The sequence below is a fragment of the Eleutherodactylus coqui genome, chromosome 4 (genome assembly GCF_035609145.1).
Source record: "Eleutherodactylus coqui strain aEleCoq1 chromosome 4, aEleCoq1.hap1, whole genome shotgun sequence".
NCBI classification, from domain to species: Eukaryota; Metazoa; Chordata; class Amphibia; order Anura; family Eleutherodactylidae; genus Eleutherodactylus; species Eleutherodactylus coqui.
In genome coordinates, this window is record NC_089840.1 from 271,008,545 (window position 1) to 271,029,612 (window position 21,068).

General features: G+C 42.8%; 1 protein-coding gene across 1 annotated transcript in view; it reads right to left on the minus strand.

The window, feature by feature from the left end:
* Nucleotides 1-10,139: 10,139 nt before the first annotated feature.
* The window catches only part of LOC136626352 (transient receptor potential cation channel subfamily V member 6-like), a 44,661-nt gene continuing 33,732 nt past the window's right edge, over nucleotides 10,140-21,068 (minus strand). Inside the window, exons 6-15 of the mRNA XM_066601338.1 lie at nucleotides 20,691-20,866; nucleotides 18,670-18,816; nucleotides 18,367-18,579; nucleotides 18,187-18,273; nucleotides 18,028-18,104; nucleotides 17,743-17,920; nucleotides 17,227-17,293; nucleotides 14,244-14,512; nucleotides 12,303-12,409; nucleotides 10,140-11,500 (exon numbers count right to left, since the gene is read on the minus strand). Of these exons, the coding sequence (XP_066457435.1) occupies nucleotides 11,221-11,500; nucleotides 12,303-12,409; nucleotides 14,244-14,512; nucleotides 17,227-17,293; nucleotides 17,743-17,920; nucleotides 18,028-18,104; nucleotides 18,187-18,273; nucleotides 18,367-18,579; nucleotides 18,670-18,816; nucleotides 20,691-20,866 (1,601 nt within the window). The 3' untranslated portion in view covers nucleotides 10,140-11,220. The remainder of the gene's footprint in view (nucleotides 11,501-12,302; nucleotides 12,410-14,243; nucleotides 14,513-17,226; nucleotides 17,294-17,742; nucleotides 17,921-18,027; nucleotides 18,105-18,186; nucleotides 18,274-18,366; nucleotides 18,580-18,669; nucleotides 18,817-20,690; nucleotides 20,867-21,068) is intronic.

The window sequence follows — 21,068 nt, forward strand, 5'->3', positions numbered from 1 at the left end:
CACCGGTGTTACCTGTGCACTTCCAAAGCAGCAGTGGATTTAAAGCCTATTGGGATAGGTGAGTTTACAATCCTTCTAGTTTTATTGCATAGAATCTACTATCGTGAGTTGTTCTGACAAAAGAAGTCGGTCTGTTGGTTCGGTGGGATCATAAAAACTGGCTTCTGACTTCGGCTTATGACATAGGTTACGGGTAGAGATGAGCGAATCTACTCATTTCGAGTATTTACTCGATCGAGCACCGCGATTTTCAAGTACTTCAGTACTGGAGTGAAAAGATTCGGGGGGCGGGGGAGGCGTGGCGGTGCGGGGGGTAGCAGCGGGGAACAGGGGGGAGCCCTCTCTCTCTCCCTCTCCCCCCCACTCCCTGCTGCAACCCCCCACTCACCCACGGCGCCCCTCGAATCTTTTCGCCCGAGTACGAAAGTACTCGAAAATCGCGGCGCTCGGGCGGAAAAGGGGCGTGGCCGAGTACGTTCGCTCATCTCTAGTTACGGGCAGTCCTTTTCTGGAGGAACCAGTCATTCTGGGACATCTGGAAACATTAATTCCTCTGGGCAGTCGAGGAAATTTGGGAGTCAAAAATCTGGTGTGTGCTGGCAATTCAATGAAGGCCAGAGTAACTTCAGCTCTAGATGTAAATTTAAGCATCTCTTCCCCTGATTGGATCCATGAGGGCAACTGAAAATACTGACCTCAGTTCTCCGTGATGTCCTGCAGCGATCTGAACCTGCTGTGGGCTTTTGTGCATAAGCCGATGCAAGGCGCATGCACAGAAGGCCGGAGAGCCCGGCAAATTTAAAATCTCCCTATACCCGGCTGTCAAATATAGCAAAGTGCAGGTAGAGGTCACCAGGGAACGATCCACTGCTTTGTATGTTCCCAGCTACGTGATCACTGTTATCCATTGGATAACAGGGATCATATAAAGTTTTAAAAAAAAGTTTAAAAAGTTAAGTTTCACCCCCCCTCTTACGGATTGTATCCATGTGGGGAGATATTATATATCTAAGGTCCTCTGATTTGTCCCACGATGGGATCTTTATCCATGACCACTACCAAGGCTTCTGCGCATGCGCCCATCAGCAAAATGGCAGACACATGCGCAAATATCAAGGATTGCCCACAGAATTTTAAATCTCCCTGCAGCTGAGAGCCTGGAGATTTCACATGGGGCCGCGGTAAGCAGTCCCTGGTCATGTGATCGCCATTATCCATTGGATAAGGGCGATCACGTAAAAGTTTTTAAAAAAAGTTGACGTTTCATCTCCCCTCACCAATGTGATCAGTGAGGGGAGATGAAACATCTTATCGGAGGCCTCCGCATTTGAATGCAGAGATAATCCTCCTCCACGGACCTTCCCCAGCTTCTGCACATGCACCCGCGGGCAATATGCCAGACACAAGCGCAGAAGCTGGTGATGGCATGGGAAATTCAAAATCTTCTTTCTCCCAGCTAACAAGGGTCGCTGAAATCCCGAAGCAGTGACTAGAGTTCTTGTTGAGTGGTCCCTGGTCACGTGACAAAAAAGGTAGCGATCTACCTTGGTCCAGTCTCACAAGAGCGGATAGGAATTGCGGATTCCGCAAGCGTTTTATCCTCGGCTCAATCAAATGCATTCAATTACACCATTCTGCTCACATTAGGGGGTCAGAATTACATAATGCACTCTCAACAAAAACAGAACACAAAATGTTTTATTTTACTGCGGATATCCGCAACATAAAGCCCATTGTGCTCTATGGTCAAGGATATACCCGCAGCCCATACCAAACTACATTGTGTACGGGTTGCGGGTACCCGCATCATAATTATGTGACGTCGTGGGAAATACAAACTTACAAAAAAAAAAAAGTGGTGTACTGCGCATGACCACCTGTGTGAGTAGGCAAGGCCACGGCCGGCTCACAGCAGGGATCCGGTATAGGCCTCCACATACGGCCATGTGAGCCCAGCATTATTCATATCGCTACCTGTAATGCCTACATAATTTACACGAAGGCCCGGGAACGCTCATCTTCCTGCAGTTCCAGGAAACAGCATGTTAAGCGCCTTCTGTGTCAGACCACCGCACCTCAACAAGCTTACGAAGCCTCAGAGCGCCACTTTTTACACCCCTGCAAATGAAGTCTAGAAATACCCCCAAAAAGTGCCACCGAGGAGGAGGGATACCCGGTTTTATTCCCCATGTGCCCATCCCAACTGGGCCTCCGTAATTACCCCTATTTTCAGACATACCACACAGTTTATATTACTTTTATCTAAGATTTAGGGAATGCCAAAAAGGAGGGGGGATTTTTTTTTTAGGGAGTCAATTTTGTTCTGTGCAATGGGGCCTGGAATTTGTTCATTTGTGCCCTAAAATCCAATGGGTGTTCCCTCCATTACAGGCCTAGCCATGTGTCCTATATGTAGATTGGGGCTAAAATGGGTATGTTTCTGAAAACAGGACAAACAGGGGTATCTATTTTGGGTTGAAAGGCTTCATTCATATGTGAGCTGTACAAAAAAACAACTATTTTTAAAACGACACAATTGCCAAAAAATGAAAATCGTAATTTTTTTCCTTTGCTTTGCTGAGATTCATTCAAAAAGTCTGGGCTCAAAATAGGCATTGAATTAGTTGAGGGGGTCTAGTTTTCCAAATGGGGTCATTTGTGGGGGTTCTACATTGTTTTGGCCACGTTGTGCATACAGACATATTAGGGCCACAATGGGTATGTCTCTGAACACAGGACAAACAGGGGTATTCATTTTGGGGTATACATCCTCATTTTCATGTGCACTATATAAAAAGAATGGTCTTTAAAATTACATTTGAAAAAATATGAAATTTAATTTTTTCACCTCTAAATTGCATTAAAGGGGTTGTCCCGCGAAAGCAAGTGGGGGTATACACTTCTGTATGGCCATATTAATGCACTTTGTAATATACATCGTGCATTAATTATGAGCCATACAGAAGTTATTCACTTACCTGTTCCGTTGCTAGCGTCCTCGTCTCCATGGTGGCGTCTAATTTCAGCGTCTAATCGCCCGATTAGACGCGCTTGCGCAGTCCGGTCTTCTCCCTGGTGAATGGGGCCGCTCGTGCCGGAGAGCTGGTCCTCGTAGCTCCGACCCGTCACGTGTGCCGATTCCAGCCAATCAGGAGGCTGGAATCGGCAATGGACCGCACAGAGCCCACGGTGCACCATGGGAGAAGACCCGCGGTGCATCGTGGGTGAAGATCCCGGTGGCCATCTTGCTAAGGTAAGGAAGAAGTCGCCGCAGCGCGGGGATTCGGGTAAGTACTAAACGGTTTTTTTTTTTAACACATGCATTGGGTTTGTCTCGCGCCGAACGGGGGGCCTATTGAATTAAAAAAAAACATTTCGGTGCGGGACAACCCCTTTAACTCCTGAAAAAAAAATCTGTGGGGTCAAAATACTCCTCACCCCTCAGCGAATACATTAAGAGGTGTAGTTTTTAAAATGGGGTCATTTGTGGGGGTATCTATCATTCTGACACCTACGAGCTTTTGCAATCTTGGCTTGGTGCAGGAAAACAAAGTGTTCCTCAAAATGTTGATAACGGTAAATTTCTACGTCTCCTACATGGTTAAAAAAAAAAAAAAAAAAAAAAAAAAAGCTAAAAGTTTTTCAAATGTGCATCCAGAATAAAGTAAATAGATGGAAATATATATCTTACCAGAAATTTGTACAGTGTTTGCACATATTTAAGACGTTGCAATTAAAAATGTGAAAAAGATGACAATTTTTTCAAAATTTTCCCAATTTTGGCTGTTAAAAAACATACACACATTCTGTCTATTTTTACTACCTAAATGAAGTACAATATGTGACAAAAAAAAAAAAAAAAAACCTGTCAGAATCACTTGGATATGCAAAACCTTTACGGAGTTATTCTACGATATGTTAAAGTGACACGCAAGATTTCCAAAATTTGGCCTGGTCATTAAGGCGTAAACAGGCTTGGTCACTAAGGGGTTAAGGCAGCCATTGTGGTGGCTAGTGGTGAAAAGACAGGTGAAGGTCACCACTAGAGATGAGCGAGCACCAAAATGCTCGGGTGCTCGTTACTCGAGTCGAACTTCCCGCGATGCTCGAGGGTTCGTTTCGAGTAACAAACCCCATTGAAGTCAATGGGCGACCCGAGCATTTTTGTATGGGACCTATGCTCCGCTAAGGTTTTCATTTGTGAAAATCTGGGAAATTCAAGAAAGTGATGGGACCGACACAGCAATGGATAGGGCAGGCGAGGGGCTACATGTTGGGCTGCATCTCAAGTTCCCATGTCCCACTATTAAGCCACAATAGCGGCAAGAGTGGGCCCCCCCCAACAATTTTTACTTCTGAAAAGCCCTCATTAGCATGGCATACCTTAGCTAAGCACCACACTACCTCCAACAAAGCACAATCACTGCCTGCATGACACTCCGCTACCACTTTTCCTGGGTAACATGCTGCCCAGCCGCCCATTTCAGTAATAGTAGCAGTCAAGACAGGCCCCGGTAACAATTCTGAAGCAGCAGTATAGGGGGAGCACAGTATTAGTTCCATTTCAGTAGTAGTAGCAGTCTAGACAGGCCCCAGTAACATATCACTAGCAGCAGTATAGGGGGAGCACAGTATAGGGGGATCATGTAACGGACACAGCAGAGCCAGGAAACAATTATGCGCAAGCCTGTAGTGAGACCTAGGTGCGTATGACTGAGCTACTGGAATTCACAGCGCAGAACCAGTCAAGTGGCCAAAGGCCAGTGGTAGGCCTTAAGTATTTTGCTTCAATTTTTTTAAATGGTGAGGTGAAAAACCAGACAGACACCGTATGCAGCGTATATATGTATACTCTTTCCGTCTGGCGGGATGACGGAGACCATGTAACGGACACAGCAGAGCCAGGAAACAATTATGCGCAAGCCTGCTGTAACGCTTAGCTGGGTAATAATGAGCGACTACTACCCCCAGCAGACACGCAGTAAACTGAAGACAGTCACAGGCAGCCCAAATATAGTATTTTTTTCCAATTTTTGGGAAAAAGCCCACTGCCTATATAGCCTGTATATGGATTTCCTTGTTGGAGGATGACTGTGGTTATTGAAAGCACAGTGCAGCCAGAAAAAATTATGCGCAAGGCTGCAGTAACACCTATCTGGGTATTAATGAGCGACTACTACCCCCAGCAGAAACGCAGTAAACTGAACACGGTCACAGGCAGCCCAAAGATTTTTTTTTCCAATTTTTTTGAAAAAGCCCACTGCTTATATAGCCAGTATATCTCTTTCCCTGTACCACTGTCCCTGCCTCACCAGTACTGCCCCTATACTCAGTAAAATGACTGCAGACTGAGGACGCTATGGTCTGCACACCCGATATACAAAAAAAAAAAATTGCAAAAAACTGCTAAAAGCAGCCTCAACAGTACTGCACACGGTCAGATGTGGCCCTAAGAAGGACCATTGGGGTTCTTGAAGACAAAGATAACAGCCTAACACTCTCCCTATAGCAGCTACAGCAAAACGGCACTTTCTCTAATGTCTCTCAGCGTGCATCTGTGGCGAGCCGCGGCCGGCCCCAGTTTAGATACTCGGGTGTCACCTGATCTCCCCAGCCACTCACTGCAGGGGGGTGGGATAGGGCTGGAACTTCACAGGAGGAAGTTGTAATGCCTTCCCTGTGTTTCTATTGGCCAGAAAACGGCGCAAACTTTTCTGGGAAGAAAATGGAAGTGACTCGAACACTGCGTGGTGCTCGTCTCGAATAACGAGCATCTCGAGTACCCTAATACTCGAATGAGCATCAAGCTCGGACAAGTGTGCTCGCTCATCTCTAGTCACCACCTTTTCAAGATAATTTGTTTTTTACCTAGAAAAGCCGAAACTGTCATTTTGCCTTTTACAGTTCTTTAGTGTAGTGTGTAGTAGAGCTCCATCCCTCACACAGGTGCACACAGATGTCGGAGAGCTGTGTTGGCTCAATTAGCAGACAGGAACAGTCAAGCTTCTCAGTCTGCCCTGAAATGAATGGAGCAAACGGACAGCACTCGGCCTGACCCAGGCACTGCAAACCTGATGGATTGGGTCCATGGGCAACCAATTCTTACAAAGAATGGGGAGGGCAGAAATAAAATTTTGCATTTTTCATGTACTGTAAAATCAGAGGTGAGAGAAGAAAAAAAAAAGGAAGCCAATAATGCAACACCTGATAGACTGCAGGCCAGGCTCAATCGCCGTAGACCCTAGTAGAATGCAGAGAGCTGTACTATGATATGGAGGAGCTACTTGTTCAATGCAGACTAATGCTCACTCGACCCAGCCCAGATTAGGGAGGAGTTACTACAAGAAAAAAAAAAAGTCTGCACACGTGAACGATACCCAAAAGTAGTCAATCACAGATCAGTGCGCCACACTATACAGGAGCGCGACCCCCTTCTGGTAAAGCAGTGGATTGCCCTGTATCTACACAGTGGGCATATTAGCCAACATCTTGGGCTACCCCAAATGTATAGCAAACGACATGCAAAAAATAGTGATACGGGGTGTTAGTTCTGCATTATGGCCAAGACACACAAGCTGACAGGCCATCGGCAAGGCCACCAACGCGTCCATCAATCTACGCCATCTCACTGTTAGATACAATAAAATCACAGAGGTGAGAGAAAAAAATAAGGACATTATTCACTGAAAAGGAAGCCAATAATGCAACACCGGATAGACTGCAGGCCAGACTCAATCGCCGTAGACCCTAGTAGAATGCAGAGTGCCATACTATAATATGGAGGAGCCACTTTCTCAATGCAGACTAATAGTGCAGCCACTCACTCAATGCAACCCAGACTGAAGAGGAGCGACTGCAAAAACATAGTCTGCACATGTGAACGGATACCATAGACAGCGATTGAGTCTGGCCTGCCGTTTATCAGGTGGTGCATTATTGGCTTCCTTTTTACAACAACTTATAAATAAAATGCTAAATCTGTTTGCGCCATATACACATCCACAGTTCAGGTCCAATTTGAGTGAAATTTAGCACCCGTGTTCTTCAGCCCCAGGTGACGAATACTGGAGTAATTAAAAAGCTAAAAACTTACCGACTTTTCCTGTGATTTCTGTTACCAACAGCAACCAATCACAGCTCAGATTTAATTTTATACTGCTGAGGTAAAATGAAAGCTGCACTGCGATTGGTTGCCATTTCTTATAATGCCGAGTTAAAATAAAAGCCGCACTGCGATTGGTTACTAGAGCTCAGCTTTCATTTCCTACACAGCTGGCACTTATGTAGCAGCTAAGGACATTTCAGCTAAAAGAAATATTACTGAAGAGGACTTCACGTAATGTTGATGAGCAAATTGCGCAGCGCCTCAGTCAAATTTTTTGATGTACTAATGATTTGGGACCCCTGCAGAATGCTATAGTAACATCAGTTACGTAGAAGGAGGAAATAACTTTGAAAGCCAAATTTTCAATAAACAATTCCTGTGCTCAGAGCGCCGTGCAACTGTTCAAACTGGTGAGCAGCTATAGTTCGACAGTAGTCTAGCACTACCAGTGCACTGTGAGCATAAGGTAGTCTGAAGATTGCATCGGCCATTTTGAACAGTTGAAAGCCGGACCAAGAGGAGTATCAACACGGAAAACCCACAGCAGGTAATTTAACTGCCCCTTCGGGTCCCAGGCCAAGTTTGTTCCTAAAACTGGAAGGATGCTTTAAAAAGGTCAATGGAATGCAAAATTAAAAAACAAAAAATAGTTAAGGCTGCATTCCCACAAACGTATATCGGCTTGGTTTTCACGCCGAGCCGATATACGTCGTCCTCGTGTGCAGGGGGGGAGGATGGAAGAGCTGCAAGCAGGAACTGAGCTCCCGCCCCCTCTCTGCCTCCTCTCCGCCCCACTGCACTATTTGCAATGGGGAGAGGCGGGGCGGGGGTGGGGCTAATTCACTGAACTTAGCCCCGCCCCTCCTCTCCCCATTGCAAATAGTGCAGAGGGGCGGAGAGGAGGCAGAGAGTGGGCGGGAGCTCAGTTCCTGCTCCTGGCTCTTCCATCCTCCCCCCCCCCTGCACACGAGGACGACGTATATTGGCTCGGCGTGAAAACCGAGCCGATATACGTTCGTGTGAATGCACCCTAAGGATGTACAAGTTTCTCTGCACAGTTACTAAGGCCAATTGTGCAAAAAATGCAATCGTCAAGAGAGGCAACTTCCATAGTCTTCAATATAACCATCTAATTACAGCTTGTTATAATTACGACAAAACACAGTTTTTTTTTTTTAGAAAATAAAAATTTTATTAACAAAAATAGCATTTCATGGTTGAGAAGAATTATAGTGCAAAACTGAACAGCATTGCTTAAAGTGTCAACTGTGCGCCATGTTTACAGGACAGTAAACCCTATATGAGGATAGGAAAGCTTCTGGGAAAGCAGAGTGGAGTTTCTGTAAGTGAGAAAGACCCTGTACATTCAACAATTCTTATAGAGTTCTAAAAAAAACTTCAGAACAAGGGAGGGAAATGGAGTCTAATGACCTCCAAAAAGGTCTGCCATGGGGATAGAAAATAACCTGCAATGTCTCCACTATAGTCTGGACTTCTAGCACCTTTTAAAAAAAAAAAAAAAAAAAAAGGTGGTAGAACTAAAGACCCCCATACAAAGTGTTTAGTTACCCGAACCCTTCTGATAAATGCGGGGCTGGATGAGTCCTTAAATGGGTTATCCCACTTCTAGCTGTTTGCAATCTTCACCTACTACTACTATTTGATCTGCATAGTGCAAGGCTAGTGTTAGACTACCAATGGTCTATATCTGCTCTTTGATTGGCCAGGGCTGCTCAAATGATCAGTGATGGCAAATCACAGAAATCACAGTGATAGGAAACATCTAAATCACAGAACAGCGCACAGTGTGCACTAGATACTTAGAAAATTGATGTATCCATCTTGAACGACCCAAAAATGGGGCATAGAACCGGCATATTAGAGAAGTGGTAGAGAACAGCAACTGCATTAGTCCTTTCCTGGGACATAATTTTGTCCCAAAACCAGAGGGTCACTTTAAATTTCAATGCCTGATCTTTTTATTCCCCAGGAGCAGGAGCCTAAAAAATGGCTGCAGCAGATCAAGTCACACCCTGGTCCTGGAGCTTTATGTAGTCCATAGCGTTTCTGTTCCACAGTTCGATCAACGAAGCTTTATAATCGGGGGTCCCGGTCACATATTTTGCATTGGGGCCTAGAAGTTTCATATAACACCTTTGAGTGATAAGCCATCCTCAGAACTGTCTGACTAGAGCTTACCCCCCTAAACACATAAGCATTTAGCCAAGCCAAGTGTTTATGTGTATGGGGGAATCATGAAGAAGAGCTGTAGCCCAAACAATTGTTCAGCCAACAGCTTTTGAAGGTGTGTGGGCATCTTAAAGTTCTTCGAGTCACCCTGCTGGCATTTAGTGGGGTCATTTGATTAGTTCAATTGTGCCCACTGGTTCAGCCTAGATAGTATCTCAAACAGATCTCCTAATCCAAAAGGGAACCCTGTCCTGGTGGCCTTTAAAGATGATGTTCTAGTATCAACATTGCATAATATCCATTACAGAACTTTAGAAGAGAGTACAAATATCAGAGCAGAACAGAAGCAAGCAGACGTATTAAGCTAAGCCTATGATATAGTGAGTCATACTACATTATGCATGTATAGACAGACTCAGCCAAGATCAATCTGTTCAGAAGAAGCCCAACAAAGATTTAAGCCAAGCGAAGAAAAATACTGAGATTTATTGTATAATAATAAGAAGAGCCATTTGTAAATATTAGCTCTGGGTAGCACCATGTACGGATTAGTAGAATCATTCTTCAATAACTAATCCATGACTACAAACACGAGTCAAGAATTAGATGTACAAACAACACGGATGAGTGCACCACAAGACTGCAAAAAATGCTTAGACAATGCCCTTATACAGCAATATTGCTTATATACTGATCAAGTCATATTTTTTTGTTGAAATCCTACACTATATCATGGCACCAATGGTGAACATATGAAAAAAAGGTATCCCATACGACTGGTATAGGATCTATGTAAAGGGGGGACAGTGGTCAGGTTGGCTCTAATCACTTTTACCTTTTCTGCTCAGGACCAATCCCCTATATATATGCTTATATCTTTCTAAAAAGAATGATTAGACATAGGAAATTTTTGGGTGCACCCAACTCCTCATGTCCTAGAAAACAAATATGTGTATTGGGTGGTACAGTATGAACCACTGACTCCTTGATTAGCCTAAATTAATCACTTCAAGATTTTAAGCAATTGACATAAAATTATTTTTGCATCAGCTGAGACCACAATTTTTTGCTACATATGAATATTTCATTTTAGAACACTATAAAAATATATTTTATCAAAAAGTGACACCAAGTGACTTGGATATCTGAGGTTGCCTTCTAAAAACACCGGGGCCTCAGATTATTCATTAGTTATTTCAGTCAGTTACTTGCATAATAAAAGGCAGTTGAGTAATCTGGTCTAAATTTCATTTACATGGCAGTGTTTGCTAACAATACGGAAATCAATATATCAATCATGTGGAAGCCGATGTCCATTCTAAAATTCAACCTATTTTTAGACGTTGAGCATAAAAGACAGTTAGAGTCATAACTTTCAAGAGAACATTCCTGATGGAGAGTTTAAAGTGCTAGTAAGCCAAGGCAACATGCCAACCTAAGATATTACGGCCAAGTCCATGGATTACAAGTGCCGATGGAGGTTTACTCAACCATGATGGCAAGACTGTGGCGATGAAGAATTCATGTACCTTCCCAGCTTGGCTGTATGAATAAATCCATTTGTGAGGTAATTAAAAAAAGTCTTCTTTAAACAGAGTTTATATTGCAACCTATTTAATCAACGACTGGATTAGGATTTGGCCATCTGTCTGGGAGAAGATCAGATGCTCCATTGAAGCAAAAAGCCAACATCATATCTATATAGAATTAATTCTATCATGATCTTCAAGTAACCAACCAAGGTTGATGGATCACATCCTGAAGTCATGAACAATTCAAGATTGATGAGACGCCCAGTTGTCTCACATTGACTGAAGGACCCGAATTCCAAGTATGGATCCGTATTCCTTGTATAACCCAAAACAGATTAATCCTGGATCCAACAGGTCTTCGAGTTCAGAATAGAAGTAGTCATCTTCACCAGCTTACACGTCATATACTTCCTCAACAACGTCAAGTGCAAGGTTGACTCTGCCTCTTAGTTGGTCAAGTGTAGCTCTTTTAAGAATATTCCACTTGCTCGATTTCCTCAGTGAAAGTTTTCGGAGAAAAGGAGGCGTTTCACATATAGATACCCTCTTAGCTTTGAGCTTATTTTCAGGAAAATCCATAACAGTATTGTCATCATCATCATCTTCTTTATTCTGAAAGGCATCTACAAAGCCTTTAGTCTTAGGTTTATCTAAATCCTTGCGTTCCTCAACTCTGTCAAACAAGAAGAGGACAAATTTAATTAAAGTCTCCAAAATGTTTACTGTGTCGTTATTTGTAAATGAAGACATTCCAACAAGAAAAAGAAATTCCAAGAATTGAATTAATTTTTTTTCTAGATTACATTTAGGACTAAGGCCCTGTTCAAATCTGCACTGGAGGCAACATTCAGAATACTTCATTGTATTTAGCAGGAAATATACAGCAGCAGGCAGCACTTAGTGTCCCGGAAAAATGAAGGGCACTTCAGTGGGACCCAACGAACCTCATTTTAAGTTGTTGGAAGTTATTTGGGTGCCTTAGATGTGACGAATGTTGCAGAGCATTGTGGTTTTTGTCATTGATGGAAAAACCTCAACACAAAAAGGTCAACATAGCCTTATAAAGACAAGTAAAACATTTTGAAATGGGACACGCATCTTATGTGCAGGACCAGGATATATTTTTAGGAGAGCAAAGGGTAAGTACTGAATTCACTTATTGAGGCTGGATATTACACAATTATCAATACACATGGTATAGATATGTCCAGCCACTGCCAAAGGTGGTAGTCTCACTGAGAGCAATCCCTGGTGAAGCCTTAAGAAATGGATGCAGCAGACAACTGCTGCAATAGGCACAGGCCAGATGAAAAACTCAAGAACTCAGGATATGGCAGGAGAAGTATTTTTTTTAACTTTTAGGTTCTTTTTTCCAAAGAACTAGCAATACTATCTTGTTAGAGTCCTTGCTCAACCACACACAAACATGTTATGCAATAAGATATGATTTTTCTTTTGCATGGATGGTAACGAACCTGAGGTACCACGAGTCTCCTAAACCAAATTCCTTGCCACTAATACCGATACGAGGCCAAAGAGCCTTTGGCATCTTTCGTTCAAGCATAAGAGTTGTGGCTACAACCTGTAAAAAATAATAAATAATAATATATTATACAAATCATTGAATTTATTAAGGATTTTGCCTCAAGTTCCAAATTTTGACGCACATCGTTTTTGCAAAAATGTGCAACTTTTTTATTTTACGGGGCACTCCCCACCTTCCAAAAGTAGATTGGGTTTGGCAGAAGGAGTCAGGGCCTCCTGCGACCCAACATATTTACTATAATTTACATCAGGTATTGGCGTAATTATAGAGCAAATCTACACCCGCTCATAGCTACCATAGATTTCACTTTCTAGCACATGCACGGCCAGAGATATGCCAAGTTATTTGGTCCATCTTACTGGGCGAACTTCAGATTAAGATTCTTTGAACAAATCCACAAGAAAGCTCATCCAACTCTTACCGTGCAAGACCCCTTAATGTTTTCACTCTGGAGAAACCCCCAACCCTCTATATTTTAGCCAAAAATAGATACCTGCTTTGCCTATCCTCAATACCAAGCACACATTAGTTTGCCATCCTTCGTGTAAGTAGCAGGAGTAGTTGCAGTTTTTGGAGCCCCTGGCTAATTGCTTGTTCACGGCTCATTTTTTATTCTATCCAGGGGTTTAATCAAGCTTTATGTCTAAATCCCAGCAAATGGCACCGCTGGATGGAATCATTGACCACCATTGATGAAACCTGACATTTCAGCAGTTTTCCTTTAGTTTATGGCAATTTTCCTTACCAAAACAAATAATGTGGACCGTTTGCATCTTAAACGGGAAAGAACAACATGGTCCATGTACCAGAAGCGAATGGAAAGCTTTCAAAAAGGAGACCTTTTGGTCTCAGTAGGTTTCATCAAGGAGTGGCCGATGATTTAGACATAAAGCTAGATGGAACCAGTAGACAGAATAGAAAAAAAAAAAAAAAAAAAAAGAGACATGAACAGGCCTTGATTCTCAAGGAACCCTGGATAGAAAACACTAGAAATAGAAGCTCCATATAAAGTATGCTACACAACTCTCACTTTACTGAGGTGTTCTAATCAAGGAATGCAAACATCCATTGACTGATCTCTTCGATTAGATTTTTCTGGCCATATTGGAGGTCAGTACGGCGGCTATTTTAATATTAATGCCTTTTGCAGAAAATGCATTACATTTACTTAGTGTTTTACAGAGGTCATCATATTTGATTACAGGTTTTTAATCAAGCTGGGTATGATAGCCAACTGCATAACAGACTAGTCTTAAAATATATAATGATTGGTCACATCTGAATTATCTGTAGAATATATTTGTATATTGCACCTTTCTTATTTTTGGTGTAGCTATAGGGGGTGCAGTGGTAGCAGGTGCATCATGGGCCCACAGGCCCTTCTCTCACATAAGATGATGCCAGTATTGTAAGTGTCAAAGCAGATGGAAGCCACTTTACAAATGTTAAAAAGGGTTATGCCAACATGCACAAACCCTCAATGAATGCTCTTGGTATCCCTGACAATCAGCTGATTTTTTGGTGGGAAATTGTGGGTGTCCAACCATTTTCCCTGCAGGGGAAATGTAGGGTTACATCATGGCCTTTCACATGAAAGGTCATCCTGTAGCAACAACATGACACAAGGTCTGCCAGAATGGGAGCCACTCTCACCAAGTGGCCCTGCGTTCTGGATCATCAAAGGGCTCCTGAATGGTGACCCCTATTCTTTGACATTCATATGCTTTAATAGAATATACTGTATGAACAGGGCATGCCATCTTGGTACAACCTCTTTAGGCCTCTTATGTCAGAGACTGTATGGCAGTGCACAGATTCCCTTCATCTCCATGCTATAAAGAATATATAACAGCAATATAGAGGAACCTACCTGAGCTCTCCATAATTCATCTCCTTCATGAGCCACACGAAAGTGTGTGTCCCCCATCATGGCAATTAGAAGATTCAACATTAGAAGTGCGGCGACAATTCCAAATGCAGAGTACATGAAGCTGTACATGACTGGCTGGTCTACGTCGTAATTTGCTGGACCATCAATGAGTGTCAGGAAAAGTTCATATGTGCTGAACAGGGAGATGGGGTAGGTCATAAATTGACCCAGATTTTCAGGGTTTTCAGTTTGAAATATCACATAGAAAGCTGTGGAGAAAAAAGAATTAGGTTATTATTTTTGAGTTCTACTATTGGGTTGTTCATTGATGGTGCTGATGCCCAAATTCAACTGGTGACATATTTGCATGCAGTTGGTAGGTCTCGCCTCCCCATACACAATTGCATTTTTTCCCACCTTTCCCATTTCAAAGACATCCTCAAAAGACATTTAAGGACTATCCATATAAGAGGTGATACGTGTCTGATTGCTGAAGGTCCAACTGCTGGAATCCCGATTAGCACACCCCAAATGACCCCCATCAAGAGTGCCGGTGTATGCATGACCACTGCTCCATTCAGTTCTAAGGCACAGAGAGAGATTGATTTGCTCAGCCATCTTCCTCCATCCCATAAATGTGGAAGAACCGGTGGTCAAGCAAGCACACCTCAACTTCATTTCAAACGGGGCATTTGGGGTATGCAAGTCTTAGCATCAATGAGGCTTCCGGAAGGTGGAACCCCAGGGATCAGACATTTATTTAGTGGCAAAAGCCCTGTAGGGTAACCACTGTTTTTCAGGTTTAGAAATGTGTTATAATGGACTTCCCCAACACCCCCCTGGTGTGGATGAGTTGGTTCAGCCCTGAACTCCTGGACACCCTGAGATTGGGTGGAAAGCTTGATCTAAAAGGAAGGGGTTGGTCTACAGCACATGGGGATCTAAGTGGAAGCTGCCCCTTTTAGTTGGGCAAATATTGTCTAGCAGGCAAGAGGGCTGCAGCATAGTAGCAGGGGTCCATATAAGTAATAGTTATCAGCACTAATTTTTTTAATATATATGTAGGAGATCCCTGTTATTAGTGTGTTGTGATGGAGGTTGGTTTCTTCTTAACCCCTGCTTTTGGGTTAATGAGGAAACCCCATACCTATAATGGGGGCTGGTATATAAGAGTGAGACCTGTCTACTCCAGGCAGATCCAGACCGCATGGGAAGTAGGAAAGGAGCTACTCCCAGCTTCCTAAATATTCCCTCCAGAAAGCCAAAGACCTTCTTCAGACTAGCTGTAACCAAGCAGGTATCAGATCTCAGCCATACCTGTAGAGGGGCTGAGATCCCACTTTACTGAAACAGCTCTGCACTGAACTGAGTGTCACCTTCAGTTTCCCTTGGCAGACCTGCCACAATTATCTCTGCTACATCATTGCGGCTTTCAGCTGTAGTTCTCCATGCTTGGTGCAGTGTATTTCTAGTGCGGCCTGCTTGGCAAATGCTGGAGTCTGAAGCAACTTTGGCTGCTCCTCTTTGGCTCAGTAATAGCCCCAGCCTGATAGTTTCTAGTTAGTGTTATAGATAGGGATTGGTGTGCAGTTCAGGCACTAGTGGAAGGTTAGGCGACCGACGACCCACAGGCAGATTAGTGGTCCAGTCACATGGATAGGATAGACTAAACTAGGGACTAGTATAGTGCAGTCAGGCTTGTTCCTGGATTCAACCCCCTATGTGGAATTGTTGGACCAGAAGAGCTGCTGCACTACTTATCATCATTCTTATCCCGACCTCCTTCGGAACGCTGTTCACACCCTGCAAATCCCACTATCTACAATTAACTACAGAGGGGTCCCCTGTAACGTGACTCTTCTTAGTCTGAGGTATCGTGTCTGAGATGCCATGCACATTTATATATACACATACCCGAGTATATAGTGACTGCGGTTAAATACTATTGGGACTGCTATAAGAACGGAAGTATTTGAGCTATATCTATATTCTATATGCATACTTATTGTAATTCTGGTTCCCATATTATAAAAATGCTATTCCTCTTCCGTTAGTTTGGTATACTTCCTTCTTTGCAGACAAGTAGTATTTCAAATGTCTGCTTATCCATATGTATATGTATAGGTTATTCCCAGGAAGAGACCCTTGTTTTATTAAGGGCTCTATCCTGGGTGGAGGCACTGATTGAAGAAACTCAGTATTATGCCCAGTCTTCCATTAAGCGAAGGTGCCAGGTCCCCCTGTCCCATACAGGTTAGCACCAGATATTGTTCGGAAAGGTCATTACTCATACCCTCCCCCAAGCAAGGTTATACATACTACAGCTATAAATAATTTATATTATATATATATATAATTTATTCGGTGTTGTATGTAAAACTATCGTAGAGCAATAGATACTTTACTTTCAGTTTCTCTGTGCAGGGCTAGTAACCTAAACTCTACTACGTATACTGTTGCGGATCAGTTCTTTTAGGTTACCACTTATTAATGCTTTTCAGGGAAGGGCTTATATTTCAAGCCCTTCCCCGAAAATCATTCTGCAGGGTTTGCTACAAACCACTGCTTTCAATGGGACCGGCAGCAGCGCCGATCCCATTAAAAGCAATAGGATGGCATGCTGCACTTCTGCCACAGAAGTCCGCTGGCCCCATTGAAAAGACTGGCAATATTAGGCGTCTTTCTTGCGCTGCAAGAGTTTTCACGTGTTCTCGCAGCGCAAGAAAGAATATATAGCCAGTGGGTGTCAGCCCTAATTCTCGCATATTCTTGATGTGTTTATCCTGGACTTTAATTTCCTACTGAAAAGCCTATGGAAAAAAAAACCAAAAAACAAACAAACAAACACCAGATCTAGAACATACTATCTTTTGACAAAAAAAAATTAAAAAAAAATGGCATGGATCCAGAGAAAAAAAATGCAGAGAACTTCTTACTGTTTCTCGTGGAAACGCATAAGGAAACATCTAAAATGAAAGCTCACCTGAACCAAACCCAAGAATAACCACAGCCATCAGCCAACAAAAACGCAACAGGTCTCCAAAGATCATCTGAAAAAGAAAGAAGATCGGAATTCAATATCAGGAGACATTCATTGTACACAAGATGATATTTTTGTTATTTGACTGTCCCAGAAAACCATTTCCCTGCTCTGTACTGATGAGGGGCGATAACCCCGAAGCAGTCTGCCTAGAGATGGATCTTTGGTTTGGGTGACATGCTCCATTTGCATACTTTCTCCCATGGTGCATTGCCTTAAAATAAGTCTTCACTGGGTCTCGTCAAGAAGAAACAGTACCCGCTCCCCCAAGCTACTTTGTAAATTGGAAACCTGACCATTGACGTAAAAAACATTTTGGACAGGTGTTCATTTCTTCTAAGCATTATTTTTCTTGCACTATTGGTGAATGCAATGAAAAAAAATGAACATTTCAAGACTTGTGAGGGGGTAAGAGTTTATGATATAATATGATCTTGCATGATCTATTTGATCCTTTACCTTTTGTATCATGATTGTAAATGGTCCAAGCATCTGAAAACCACGTGTGAAATACATGATGTAACACCAACCCAGCACCAAAGCTATTGACATAGGAACTGCTTCCCCGTCACTGTCTCCAGCATGGTTGGTTAACCTCATGACCAGAACGGCCATCACCATACAGGCAAAAACAATTCTACAAAAAGGAAAAAAAAAAATTCAGATATTAAAGCAAAATACAAAAATCATAAAAAGGACAAAAAAAACAAAAAACATTATCACATTCAACTATAATGTTCTTACATGATTATATGAAATGGACCACCAAGAACAGTTTGCCCAAAATATCTTGTGGCTCCAACCCTAAGCAGATCAGGAATCTAGAAACAGAAAATACATTTATTTAGAAGAAGTGACCGCAAGCCAAAGCCGTAAATTGTGAAGATTTGGAGGATTTCTTACCATAAGAAGCAATATAACAATTGCCCCCAAAACGCTAATGAGCTCTCCAACTAGACGGAGGTCATCTTCATAGGTTTCGTATGCTTCCTGTTAGGAGTCAATAAAAAGAACAGTCAAATAGAAGGACATTTAAGTAATAGTTTCCCCCAAAAAACCTCCGTCCATTTTTTGTTCACTTACAGTAAGAGATTTTTGCATTAAGATGGTTGCATCTCGAGAATCATTCTTCGGATGTGGAATAGCTTTAAGAGGTCTGTAAGTGCAACACATGGTCACGCAGATCATATACAGGACATAGATTGCCGCTAAAAACCAAAAGTATGGTCGACCACACCGCCTCCACTTCAGACTGACAAGTTCTTTCACGGGTGTAAAGTCAAGAATATGGCGAGCCTACAACAAATATAGGGTGAAATGACCATATTAGAGAATGCACACCACAGGAAAACAAATGTGCAAAACCTCGTGAACCGATACACTTACCGCTCTCTTTCTCGAAGACACCACAAGTTCTAGCACGGACTGATCTTCATCCCGAGAGTCTATACCCGAAAGATCATATAAGACAGAATTCACTGGGCCAAAACTCCACTGGACTTGTTTCCGTTTATTTAATAGATGCTCAAACATCTGAGACGTCAAAAAGAAATATAAAAACCGTGAAATTTAACTTCACATACAAAAACAAGCATGTTACACGACTGAAAAGTGCTTTTAAGATCTAGACCAGAATTTTCAAAAGGTTCTTCTAATGGATCATGTTAATTCTTAAAGGATCGCTAAACCTATCAAATGCATCTCCGCTAACCCTGTATCTCTCCATTTCCTTTGATCCCCTTCCTCATCCTCATTGCCCTGTGTCTGAATGTAAGACAACTGGCTGAAGCAGGAGCTAGCACAGTGAAGTATTCCAATATGTGCCCATGAGAGGGTGTATTTCTTTGAACATGGACAAGAACCCATGGTGTTCCTATCCTATAGAAGATCATCATTAGAGAAGTCCATACCAGAGCCCCAACATTTTGATGTTAGAGGTTGGTTGAGGCCCCAACTAGCCCCTATAGAATTATGCGTATTTCCAAGGAACCCTTGGTCCCCCACAAGTATGGTTCTTCAGTATCACAAGAAATAAGCTGACTTGCTAATTGGTGAGGGTCTGACCACTGAGACCAACACAGATCCTGAAAACAGGGGTCCATTGCATCCCTGAATGAATGGGCTGTCAAGCATGTGCACCTCTGCTCCATTCATTTCAATACGACTGCTGGAACTAGCCAAGTTCAAGCACGAATAAAGTCTCCCAGCAGTACCATTGAGATTAATGATCAGCAGTCCACATGCTAGACCACCACTATCAGTGGGGGGTCCTAGGGATGAAACCCTACTGATCAACAAGTTATCTTTTATCAAAAGGGCAGGGGAAAAAAAAAAATTCATGGGGAAACCCATTTAAGCCCAACCCTTTGGCTAAACCATACCCTTACACTCAGGCTTGGAGTCAGCACCCAGCTGTTCACCACTGACTTTCACGTCATTCGATCATGTGACAAACACATGATCACTGTAGTCAATTCCTGGCCTCACCATTAGTGAGGAATGTCTGTGGCAATCATATGAAAGTGAAAGTCAGTGGTGGACAGCAGCACCTATTACAGCAGCCTGAAAGCGACAGTGTAGGGGAGCATGTACGGTCTTCTATTTTTTTAAATAGAGGAGGGAGCTGGGAGAATAATAATGCCCCCTCTGAATAATAATAATGAGGCAAATGGTGCAAAGGAGAACATTATTTCTGAAAGGGGGCACACAGTGGTATTATTTCTGAGAGGGGATATTAGTGAATGGAGACATAAATCACTTAAATGTTCTGCAAAACACCTATGTGCAGTCCAGTTTCTGGACTCTTTGTCTATGTATCTCCCTATCGGTATATGTTTATCTTGTATGCCCTTTGCTTTGTGCTTCTGCCTCTGTGCATCAGTTCATTTGCTCCCAGTCTTTTGCATCATTCCCATCTCCTTGGCAAGTCTGTCCTGTTTTGGGTCCCCTGTGTTCACTTCATTGTCCCAGTTACCTGTCAGGGATAGTCAGCCCTGAGGTTCCAGCACGGGGCCATTCTTATCAGGATGATCGCCCTACTTGTAGGCAGAGGTCTTCTCTTCCTTATCAGCTAAGGGCTAGACTCCTCGTCTAACATTACCTCCCACCACTGGGGTCAGCTGCCAGCCACACCATTTCTGGTCTAAAAGCCAGGCAGGTTGGTTAGCACAATGGGTCCAACCTCTCAGTCCATAGCAGAAACAATACAGAAGAGGCCTACTGAGAATTTGTCACCCAAGGGCCCACATAAACCTTGAGTCAGCCCCACCTCCATTGTTCCGGTGCTGAAAATGGAATGGATCTGCAGGAGCTTAACCCTAGTGTTCTCTGACTGAGCAGTACAACAGACTTCAGCCCTATGCATTAGCCCTTAGATAGACTTGGGGCATTGTAAAAGTTATACTTACAACTGTATTTCCCTCGGCAGCAGATAATTTGAAGGCAGTAAGACCCATGTAATTAGTCATCATTAGGATGTCGACATCGTTATTTTCTGAGTCATCATAGGACAATAGAAGATCAAACATCTGGCAGGAAAAAGTCTGGTTAGGCTGTAGAGCCAAGATGTGCAGTATGGTGTTACCTACCAAATAGAAAGGCCACAATTAAAATACTTCTTATCAATATTCATAGTAATTGGTGGAGACCAGCCAAGGACATGTTGGACACCAAAGTACCAGCTATATGGAAACCACCCATTTCCAAGAACTGCAGCTAATTAGAAGCACCAATGTCCCTACGATGATGTACGTGGACAATTATTTCATAAGATTGTCAAAAACTGT